The 12225-nt window shown below is 47.0% G+C and overlaps 1 protein-coding gene across 2 annotated transcripts in view; it reads left to right on the plus strand.

Moving 5' to 3' along the window:
* ptprn2 (protein tyrosine phosphatase receptor type N2) overlaps nucleotides 1–12225 on the plus strand; it is a 59827-nt gene that overhangs the window by 34719 nt on the left and 12883 nt on the right. For both annotated transcript variants that reach the window (XM_037280109.1, XM_037280108.1), the window contains one exon: nucleotides 9759–9974. In XM_037280109.1, the coding sequence (XP_037136004.1) occupies nucleotides 9759–9974 (216 nt within the window). The remainder of the gene's footprint in view (nucleotides 1–9758; nucleotides 9975–12225) is intronic.

The following is a 12225-nucleotide window of genomic DNA, read 5'->3' on the forward strand; positions in this document are numbered from 1 at the left end:
GCCGCCGCCGTTCGGGCTTTCGTCAGCGGGGAGGCAGCCAAAGAGGTCGGTCGGTCGGTCGGTCGGTCGGTCGGTGGCTCGGTCGGCTGAGTCGGCTGAGTCGGGCGGAGCTGAGGGCGCAGCGGGGCTGCTCGCCGCTGACATTTCACATCCGGATCGGCCGCGCTAATGGCATTTCAGCCACTTTCAAACAAGATTCCTAGATGCTTTCATTGTTTGGGTTCATGACCTGGAGATTGCTTAGGCAGTTGAAGGCCAATTGATTGGAAACATTTGACCAACATGGTCACCTCTTCACTTCAGTCCAGAAATTGTTGAGCCGGAATGTTTTCCCCTTTCCACGCTCGCTCGCACGCACGCACGCACAAAGCAGAAAACGATTGTTTCTCGAAATGATTGCGGCCAACCCTAAAGACAGCGTGGTAAAAATGGTATCAAGCCTCCCTCCAGTGGCCCAAGGCTTTGTCCATCTTGAGATTGACGTCAAATGGACTTTTCCTCTTCTCATTCAGCTTTGCGCAGTATACCATACACGCGGCGGCGGCGGCATCAACATGAATTCACTCTGGAAAAAAATCTCCTTTGAACTCGGAATGATTTGTCCTCACCCGGTGCTTGTTAGTATTATGGCCGCAATATTTCGCCCTTTTTTTAGATTAAAGCAAAACAAAATGGGACAACAGCGCGCTGGATTCCAAAAGGAAAACAAAAAATGCCAGGCCAGGGATAAATATTCATTAGCTCTTTAAATCTTCCAAGTCGAACAAAATACAAATGTATTATTTATAAACTTCCACTTGTTGGAGTTGGTGTTGTGCGTTTGATATCGAAAGGACTCGATGACGAAAAAAGAATCTCATCTTTTGCACAAATGTAACCAATGAAATATATTCCCGGCCGGCCGCATATTTTAGTGCTGGCCACGATTGGGAGGTTTTCAAACCTTCTTGGACCACCCAAATCAATTGCTCATTTGATAACAATCCATAACTACATCTGGACACTCATGTAACAATCCAAAAAATAGATATCACAGGTACGGACGGAGCTTTAATGCCATAAACGACTGGATGGTCGTAAAGTCTAATCTTACAAAGATAGCTATTTATGCAAATGGCACCGCTCGCTCGCACCGGGGCCCGATGGAAGGAAGGAAGGAAGGATTGGGGCCACGGGGGCAACCTGCGGTGTCCGCAGCTGGGCTCGCACGGCAGAGGATTGAAATGTCAGCCGGGATGCCATTTGGCCCCCAAAGCTGCATGCCGAGGGCCGACAGAGCAGGGGGCTCACCCGCTGCCATTTGTCATGCAGCTACCGGCCTAGCACATGTGGCACTAAGCTACCGCTAGCTAGCACGGTGGAAAAGCCCTCGCCCGCCGCAGGCCCGTGCCGCAAAATGGCAACCGGCTCCCTCCATCCACTTTACATTTAGAACGGTGTATGTCAATTGAATTACAACAATGTCGGCGATTTAATTAAAACATTGAAGTCTGCCCGGAAGTTAAAATTAGCGCTAAGTGAACACCTAACTGTCGGAATTGCACATTTTGGATTAGCGGCGGACGCTGAGCGGGAGCTTTAATTATCGCTCGCTTAGCCCGTCAATTGAATATAATCAAATGTCTTTTCATTTATGCCGACGAGCCTAATTGCCGATTCGGACGCAAACCGTCGACTCAAACGCTAATACCGCTTCTCTTCCTCAGGATATCGCATTTGATTATAATCATTTGAATCAATCAATACTCAACTTTCTTTTCAAAGGAACGCTTTGAATTTAGCTAGGATTTTGTTGTACAGGCCGGAGTTTCTCGCAGCCGGTGAAATCCGGGCCGGGCCGGGCCGGGCCTTCACTGTACCGCCAAATGGGATTATCTGTTATCTGTACCGGCATAAACCCGTTGAAATATTGATTTTGTGTCCCGTCGTGGACGCAAAATGTCGTACTTAGGCTCCGGTCAATATCCAGAACAAGAAGAAAGGATTGTATTTAATTGCCGCTTGCTTGTTGATCTTGGAAAGTGGCGTCCTTGAATGCATGCAATCACACGCCAGTCACAGTTCATTACGTTGAAGAGGGAGTGGGAAGGCTTCGGCGGCGGCGGCGGCGGCACCGAGGCCTCGCTCGCTCGCTCGCGCTGTAATTATGCTCGTGGGTGAAAATAGGCCAGATTGATTGTATGCCTTTGCAACAATGAGCCGTCAATCCATCGCCGCGTTGCATAGCTATGGAAAAAAAAAAAACGGACGTAAGTCATCATTAATTCTGTTTGCGATCAGCCCTACGTTTTGTTTGCGGCGTCTGCGACTGGAGCTGCGCTCTTGAGGGGATTGATTGGCTTTTTTGAGGATGAGCTCGCTTTTGATTTTCGGCCCAAATTCCAGCACCAAAGTCGCCAATTGTTGAAGCTCTCTAAAAGTCATGCGCAGTATGTTCAAAAATTTCAAATGTATTCAAAAACGCCAATTTAGATATAAAAGAGAATAAATTGGCAACAACTCCAATTAGCATCGGCAGTCAATTTTACCCCCCGAGCGACCCCTACGCTGCTGTCGCCATGGCGATAAGAGAATCTCTCCCGAGGACCAAGCTGAGAAAGCTCTCGAGCGAGGACGCGCGCGACGCGACCCGACCCGACCCCTGTGTTTGGACATCCGTGGCGTCGCCGGCTGATCACCGAGACGTATGCTCGGCCGCGTGCTCGCAATATGTCTCGAGTGCAGGAACAGGTACACACATGGGAGGGTGGAGGGACCAAGGCAGTCAAGTTCAATCAGTATTTCCAGACATGTGTTTACTTGCCGAGAATAGCCAAAAAGCGCTGGCTGGCTCGCTGGCTGGCTGGCTGGCTGGCTGGCTGGCTGGCTGGCTGGCTGGCTGGCTGGCTGGCTGGCTGGCTGGCTGGCTCGCTCTCAGTATCACCCTTTTCCACGCTACCTTCCTCTACAGCCCGCCGCCATCGCCACTACTCCACGACTTGATGTATTGTCTCGCTGTTTGCGTCCCTTTTAAAATTAATTGCAGTTTTATCTCTCCCCGAGCCTGCCGAGAACATAATAGTTTCAAAGTAGCGTGGATTTTATTCAAACAAAACAATGAAAGGCTCCCTGTTTTGCCGTCCGTCTTTAACTCTGGACGAGATTCCTTTAGTGGCGGCGGGCGCCTCTTTTATCTGTAATACAATAGAATTAATCATGAACCAAAATGTCCTTTTGGATTGGGTCATGTTTTAATAATCAGGCCACGCCAACAATCGGCCGCGATATTTTTACGCTAGCAGGAAACACATAACCAAAGTCTCACACACACACAAGATCTACCTGCAACATGACTTACACCCAAAATAGTTGAGATTCAGCTGGGCTTTTTCAAACTGGCTCCAATAAATTATTCATCCCCAAAAAGAAAAAACCCCACCACGAGTGCCGAGGCTCCGTTTGGAAAGGTGATGGAGGATTTGGCTTTGAACTACAATGTGGTAAAGAAATGTATTTTGATTTTTTTCCCCAGCCATATCCATCAGCTGGTAGGTAGTGTTAAAGTGATATTAATGCTGGCGTGCGCCTTCTGGGCTTGAAATCTATTTTCAAGCCAGTTGCTTATCCGCTTTCATTTGAAACTATTCCGATGTGCACGCCACTGATGGAATATCGCTGCATTAGGCGCTCGCTCGCTCGCTGCCTTGCGGTGCTGAAGCATAACTTACACACAGATCAAATGACATCGCTGAGCCATTAGATGCAATCATCAGCAAAAAAAAATGGAATCGAATGCCCTGACTGCGTTGTGCGTGTTTCCAAACAGTAGGTGATCAAACACCTCGAAAAGGTCCCAATTTAGCTGAATTGCAACGTCGCTCGCTCGCTCGCTCGCTCGTCACGAAGCTTGAATGTTTGTGCGTGTCACTCTGCTATTTTTCCTCTCAAACATGTCGGTCGGCGGGCGTCTTGTCGCCGTGCCAAGCCGTTCAAAGTGGCACACATCAAGGTAAATCCCATCTAGGGTTTGAAGGAGCCGACGTCCGCCACAAAAAGGAATAACAACCGAGCAGGGCTGGCTTTTCAATATTACTTCACTTGGAAGTAGCCATTACAATCTCCAAGATCTACTTTTCATCGAGCTCCTCTCAGCTCATCAGTACGGCACTAATCCAGGAATGTGTTTTTTTTTCGAAGCAGCGAAACACGGAAACGGCCGCGCGTTCGCATTGGGCGGCGTGCTTGTAAACGGTCGGCGAAGGTGAAAGCAAACAATCCAACTTGTTATTGTCTCCTGATCCCTTCTCAGTGGCCAGCGCCAGCATCCCAGGAAGTGCACTTGATCCTGACATTTGTTTAACATTCATTTTTTCCCCTCACTATTGTTTGAACATGTCCACCTGCTTCTCCATCTGTCTTTTTTTTTTCCCCTCTTCTTTTTCATGATTAGAAATATGAAACGTGTCACGGAGGCAAACACCGGCGCGGAGTGTCGAGGCAGATAAGCCTCTCCGGGTTCTCTGCCACTGTCGGAACAGGCGGCACCTTGAAAAAGTACTTAGTGGCGGATCAAGCGGCCGTGACGCCGTAAATACATATATCTCTATTTTTACAAGCGCTGACCGTAGGAGACTTTCAGTGGGTTCTCGCCGGGGTTTTTGTCCGAACATATCGACACACGTCAAAGGCTGCCGGCGTGAGAGCCATTAGCGCCGAAGCTCGCTCGCCCGCCCGCCCGGCCGGCGGCAGCACGCTGTGTCGGCTCCGGGGCTCGGAACGTGTGAAAATCTTTCCGCCAAATCTTGATTGGCCCTTTGCTAGGCCACGCCCTCTCAGAATCACTCCATTTGCTCGTTTGGTTGAACCATAAAGATGTGCACTCATTTGCGTAGTCCATTCATCGATTTGAATCGATGGCATTTTATTCTGCCAAATACGGCCATTTCTATCTTGTCACGCCCACTTCCAGCGCATCTCAAGAAAACGGAATCATCGATTTGTTTGGAAGGGATGAGGATGCAAAGCAAGGCACCACTGTGGAGGATTTAGGAAGGTTGCTGCTGTTTTGGCTAGCAAAAGACTTGAAATTGACATGAAGAGATGTAAATCTGGTCGGTCGGTGCCTGTTGTTTTGCTTTTTTTGTCTCGATGGGAAAGCAAAGTGTCGGGTTGGAGGGAGGGAGGGAGGGAGGTGAGGCTCTTCATTTCTTTGTCACACCTAGCAATGGTCAAATCTTGTCATCTTGTGCTGACAGCGGGTGTAAAGAATAGAGAACGCAAACGATGGCTTTAAATTTTTTTCCAGCCTCCCTACGTCACTCACACATCATATACGCTTGAATCTCTACCAAATTCGTCTCTTCAGCTAATTAGCCTGCTCCGGACCACCTTTGTGAGCGCCCTATGGCAGGCGGCAAAAAACAAGTATGGATGGGACCTTTTCATAGCCCAAAATAATGTTCATAAAGAAATAAAGATCTATTCTATTCTCTATTCATGAAAAAGGATTGAAATGAATGTTATGCGGCAAAGGCCCAATTTCACAATATAGTTTGCGCAAAGTTGTGCAAAAAGTATCATTACGATGATCCTAATCATATTTTTATGGAAAAAAAAAAAAGTCATTTGACTATAATAGCATATTTGCCAAGTGTACCGGTCGGTTCAGACCTCTGAGGTGCATTGGAGTGCCGCTTGCTCGCTCGCACTTTGGGAATCCTCCAATGTTTGCTATGTTCTCCAAAGTTGTTGTGTGCATTTTTTTTTTTCTGCATGACATTTTGGACACTGCGGCCTGGTCAGCGAGCGCGGGGTTTTTTTTCCTCTTTTTTTTGTTCTCCTCTTCACATTGCCACCTCCAGCTGTCACACAGAGGGACAATAGAGGAGAGGTGGGGGTGCTCTCTGAATGGAAAAAATAAACTGGAGAGCCCCCCCCCCACACTCCAAGCGCCACCTCCTCCCCCCTCCCCAAAGACTCGTCATCTGCATTTGACAGGACCCCTGTTCTCCTCTCTTCACCGCCCCTTTTCTTTCTCTGTACTCCCCATAATCCCCCTCTCTCTCTCTCTCTCTCTCTCTCTCTCTCTCTCTCTCTCTCTCTCTCTCTCTCTCTCTCTCTGCTAAGTGCAGCTGTTGCTCCTCATTGGAGAGCTCTTTTTTCCCCTTTTTTTTTTTTTTTTTTAAACACGCTGATTGCTAATTAGGATAGCATTTTAGCTGCAAATGTGCACTTTTTCTTGTAGGCAGATGTTGGGCCCAACGTGCATTGACAAAGGAGGGCTAGCGGGTTTCAAGTGTGCTGGGACGGAACGAAGCAACAAAGTACTTTAGTGGATTTATTTTTAAATGATGTCTGTGCTTTTCTCCAACATTTTTAAGGAGACCCCAGAATGACGTATTTGTTCAACAATTAACATTACATCGTCCAATGGCAACACTTAAGCATGGTTAGAAAATTGTAAAAAAAAAATAAAAAAAAACACCAAGATGTGTGCAATAATAGTATAGATTTGGGGAAAATGGACCAAATTGTAACATAGGAGGTAGTGTTAGATGTTGGCTAACAATCATTTGTGGTGAAGCTTCTCATCTGAAAAACGACTAAATGAGCTCGGTGATATTTTTTCACATCATTGGCGCTGTGAGAACCTTTAGCTAGCGCTTAAACAGCAACGTGCCGTCTGATATCAGTTTTAGAATTTTATATCAAGTAAGTTTATTAATAAGGAAACATCGGTACTGCATGTAAATGATGGTAAAAAAATCATTTCATCTTTTTCCTTATGGAACGGTAGTATCTGTCCTTCGGCATGAGTATAGCATGTCGGTACTTTGAACCCCTCAAATCCCCAAAAGTGGAAAAAAGAAAAAAAAAAAAGGCGCCACTTTTGAGGGATCAAGCGCTTCCCCGGAAAAAAAACTCCAAGGAGCAGCCTGAGAAAACAGCGCAGCAAACACAGAGACCCCCGCTTGCTCAACAAATGAGCGACGAGCCCCTGTGTCCATTCACCCCGCTCCCCCTACTCGCCCCCCCCCCCCCCATCCACCCACCTCGGCCCGCAAGCCTATTAGCCAGGCATCGCTCCTCCGACATTCACCTCGACAACATGTGGAGGCGTCACCATGGCAACCGCTGCATATGACATGTGCGAGCGACAGAGTGGGGGCTGAATATAAGGAGGGGCTCAGCCTTAACTAGAAAAAGAAAAAAAAAAAGATAGAGGCGAGAGAAGAGGGAGCTCAGCACCTCCCAGTCTCTTTTCACCAGGACGGCGGCGGTGCTGAATGGACTCGCTCTTCGGGGGCTTCTGCACATTCTTCCGCGGCTCGGAAAATCAGGCGGGCATATCCTGCATTCTTCTCCCCTTTTTCTAATACCCCCCTTCTTTTCTCGCTCCTTTGTTGAGACCCTCACTGGGGAACTTTTTTTTTTTGCCGCCGGTGGGGGTTAGGGAGTGGGCGGCCCGGGGACGCATAAACGCACCTCGTAGCCGCCACCGGCGTCAGTGTGTAGTAAGCGCGCGCCTCTGGAATACAAGAAGACGCCGGCGGCGTCCATCCTGCCCACCGAGATGCATTTGGGTAATTATTTTTTGGTGTATTCCGAATGTCGTGTGTGAAATTTTGCATCCCGCTGAGGAACGATGCTGAAAAACTTGTGAACGTCACGTTGTGTTGGTGCCATTCCTGGTGATCATCCCTGAGCTCCCCCCCCCCCCCCCCCACAATTTATTTTGCCTTGTGCAAAATGCAAGCATTATTTTGTGAATAACAAATCCGCGTAGCAGGGACTTCAACTCCATTGCTGCTTATCTTCCATGGAATGAAGTCAAACGACCCAAATTCTGAATTTGGGCTCGGTGAGATCAATCGTTGCCGACGATGAATCCAAATTCATTTTTTACTCCGTCGTAAATAAAAATAACTTTCCAGAGTATTCGATTACTATGTGCGACATTGCCGTAGATCTTTTTTTCCACACAAAAAAAAGATTTTGGTGTGAGTCAACACACCACAGCCTGACCTTTCCTCTCCCTTCTTTGAATAATCCAAAGCAGACCCCCCCAAAAAGAAAATCCATCTGGCCCGGATCTTTTTCTCTCAATTGACAAATTGAACACGGCCAAGCGCGAGAGAGGGATGTGCTTTTATCCATTTGATTGGGTTTTTACACGAGCGATGTGGTTAAATGTTGAGGCTTCCTGAACTTTGAAAGCTTTTCAGCCGTGCATCCTCTTTGACATCCGGTCGGCGCACCCCCCTTCTAGAAGCCGAAAACGTTCAGTCTAATCCAGTCTTGATCAAATATTAGTCGATGGTGAAAAAAAAAAAATATATATACATTTGGAAATCATTCCCCAAAAAATATGAAGCAGCACACCCCCTCTAGGGAAAAAAAATACAACCAAGCAAAATGATTGAGAAGATTTCAACAACTCAAACATTTGAAGACCTCATCTAGAGCCCCCAAATCTGGACTATTAAAGCATTCAGTCTAATGTCATTTTTTGCCGCGCACCCCCTCAGAAATGAACCCATGCATCTTTTAGGCTATTCTTCCAAATCCAAATTTCCATTTCAGCTGCTTGCTTTTAGTCCAAATAATGAGAGGTCTTGCTCTATTTAGTTTTTTGTAACATATTTTATTTTTCACGATTGAGTCCCCGACATCATGTATGTATTTGTGATGATGTCAGACAGAGTTTGAATAGAATCAGAACCCTCTCAATTCCATTTCATGTGTGCTTAATAATTAGTGATTTATCTGTCATCCAGGCAAAAGATTTTTTGCAATTTTGCTCCATTTTTAAAATACACCAAAAGGAGTTTCAGTGAAACAATTGTATGTTTGTGCTCACTCCTATTTGTGTGTTACTAGCGCTGCGCTCGCTGACTGCATCTGGCCTTCTTTTTGCTCGGAAACTTTGCCGAAGCATCTGCCCCGTCTGTGCGTGCGTGCGTGCGTGCGCTCCGTCCATTCCGACTGAGTCTGCTCTGTGCTTATTTAACCTTTTCAAAAGAAAAAAATCACCGAGCATTGTATGTTTAGAATGAGCAGCTCCTCGTATGAAAGCAGCTGCGGTGTTCATCTTAAGACCTTGTGCACTTGCCTTCTGTTTTTGTTAGGGCAAAAATTGAAAAGCACAATCCCTGGCTAAACAATTTTCGATGTCAAAACTTTTTTTTTTAATCCGTACTTCTGCTTGCTTCAACAAGCTAATCCAGCCAGGAGCTAATTAAGATCACAAGCTTTTAGGCTGCTGACCTCCCTCTATGCAGCTGCACAGCGCCTGGCCCGGCCGGCCGGCCGGGCCCGGCCCGGCTTGGCCCGGCCCGGCCTGGCCTGGCCTGGCCTTGCCAGCTCTAAATGGGATTGGGAATGTCTGTAGTGGGAGGCACTCGTGGACTAGGCTGGGGTTGGGGGGCTTGTCTGAATGCACATTATGAGCTGGCTAATGAGGAGGGGGTTGATGGACTGAGCCGGACAATCTCATTTTTGTTCCTTTAAGGATGAAAATGATAATGGCATGTTAAATGCTTCTGGCCTCGTATAGCAAGCAGCTCCTTTTTTTCCATTTTTTTTCAAATGCAAGCAAAATGCTTTTGTTTGGCTAAATAGAAGCAGTTGCCTGCCCACCCCTGCTTCAAATCTTGGCGACAAAGTCTTATTAGGTTTTTGAAATGGGCCACAGGTTGTCTACCTGTGCTGCGCTGTGCTGTGCTGTGCTGCCACTGGGCTTTTTTGACCCCCCCCCCTCCCTTGTGTGTCCACCGCAGAGGGGCAGCCTGAACCACATCCCGGTGGTGAAAGAGACCCGGGTGGAGTCGGGTCAGCTGGTGGTTCTGTCGGTGCTGTGCGTGCTCTTCATCCTGGTGGTGCTGGCCGTGTCGGCCATCTTCTTCTGCGTGCGCCAGCGCTCCCACCTGCGCATGAAGGAGAAACTCTCCGGTTTGGGCACTGACAGCAGCAGCGATGCCACGGCAACCTATCAGGTTTGGAGACGCCCCCTCTTGCGCTCGCCGTCGGCCAATCGGGAGCCGCCGTTTTCCACCTCGAATCTGCCATTGGAGACACACACACACACACACACAGCCTCATTTTTGTCCACGATTTTCAATTGAATTCCCTTTTCTAGTCAAAATATGTGACTACGTCAATTCAATTCACTTATTTTCAAGTCATGGTCAAATTTTAAAAAAAGAAATGAAAATTGGTTAAGTTCTTCAAGGCAAATGTATTGAACTTCAAAATGAAATACAACGAAATTGTACTTGTGGATGAAAATGCCTACCTTCCATAATTGAACCTTCACAAGAGAGAATTACTTGGAGCATAAAGAGCACCAATCAGTCTCCATACATACAAAGAGACTGTACGGCAAAAAAAAAAAAAGAAATTGCCAGCAGAAAAGTGTGTGTGCGCGCGTGTGTGTGTGTGTGTGTGTGTGTGTGTGTGTGTGTGTGTGTGTGTGTGTGTGTGTGTGTGTGTGTGTGTGTGTGTGTGTGTGTGTGTGTGTGTGTGTGTGTGTGTGTGTGTGTGTGTGTGTGTGTGTGTGTGTGTGTGTGTGTGTGTGTGTGTGTGTGTGTGTGTGTGTGTGTGTGTGTGTGTGTGTGTGTGTGTGTGTGTGTGTGTGTGTGTGTGTTCTATTGTATTGTCCCAATGTGTTAGACGCACGCACGCCACTGTGACCTACGCCTTTGGCGGCGGCCAAGGAAAATATTGATTGAGCGCGGTCGCTGGGGCTCAGCTGGGCACATTTAGCTTGTTACCATTTCAATATTTCATCAGGTTTAAGGCTGATGAAGTCAAAGCTTTTTTCATCCCAACCAACCGAGGATGATGTTTTCTTTGAAATTGCTATTCTCCACGATGACTCGTTGATCCGTTTGCGTCGTCATACATCACATCCCGAGTGAGCCAGTGATATTAATAAAGTAACGATCAAATAATAGAAGAAAGTAATAATAGTCATTTTTTACATTTGCCTGTAAATATGATCTTTGTCTAGCTATTGCAAACTGTTAGCATGTCAGTGGCATCTGGCATTGTTTGTTAGCACGAAGCCCATCAGATCAGACCTTCCTGAGGCAACGCTATGTCCACTTAGCTTAGTCCAAATGGCCAAAGTGTGGATTCTTGTTTCCTCCTGTTTCCTCCATTCTCACATTGAAAAGTGCTTTGGGGTCGCTCATGAAAAGCCGCTCGTATCTCCCCTCTGCATCCAACCGGGCTCGGGCTCGGGCTCGGGCTCATCTTCCCACACTGTGGCAGAGAAAGAAGTGGAATGAATTATGAGGTGGACTTGGATGTTGCCCCAAGGCTCGGGGCGCCGCTTCATGACTCTAATCATTAAAGTCTTGACGGTGGAGGGTGCTGGGGTCCAGGAGCAGGGCTTAGCGGGCGGGCCCTGGAACCCTCGGGGAAATATCACGTTGATAGATCAGCAGATAGCGCGTGCCCTCCCTCCGCTCTTATTGAGCATGGAAATGAATTCGAAAGGAAGTGTCTGGCCCAAACGCTACATGATGCTTTTTAGAGATTGGGGTGACTTGAACAGATAAGAAATGAGACGTCGTGTCAGACATAGAATCAAATCGAATAAGCTTTTATTACTCGGGCAATGGGGAAATTACGTTTTCTTTTTCTTTTTTTTTTACAGTCAGTATAGTGGTGAGTGAAGGCACACAAGAATACTAATAACAAAAAATCGGACAAATAGATCTTCAAAATGGCCAGTCTTCATATTATAACTGCACCATCCGAAAAAAAGAAAAAAAAGGCTGAGTCACTTGAAAAGTTGTAATCTTGATCAAAGCAGGGGGAAGCATTTTTTGCTGGCACACACACACACACACACACAGCAGAGATATCTATCCATCAGTATATCATGCATGAATGCATCCCAGTCACTCCTGACTGGTTATTTGAATGATGGATGATCTCCGCTGCTTTGTTTTGGGGGAAAGGTTCTTTCATCCATCTTTCAAATGTCTGATTTGTTTGACAAAAGTGCCATATTGTTTTTCTTTTTGAAGAATCCCACAATCAGCACCCTGCTTCTTACAATAGAGGAGCGCAGAGGGGCCATTCCACTTTTACGGCAGCAAATTACAGACTAATAACATCAAATAATCAATCATCGGCAAATATCTTGCATAATGCATCAAGCAGTGACACGGAATCAATAGCGTCTCCACGCACGCACGCACGCAGGTGCGAATGGCTAAGTAGCGGCGACATGAG

The sequence above is a fragment of the Syngnathus acus genome, chromosome 20 (assembly GCF_901709675.1).
Source record: "Syngnathus acus chromosome 20, fSynAcu1.2, whole genome shotgun sequence".
NCBI classification, from domain to species: Eukaryota; Metazoa; Chordata; class Actinopteri; order Syngnathiformes; family Syngnathidae; genus Syngnathus; species Syngnathus acus.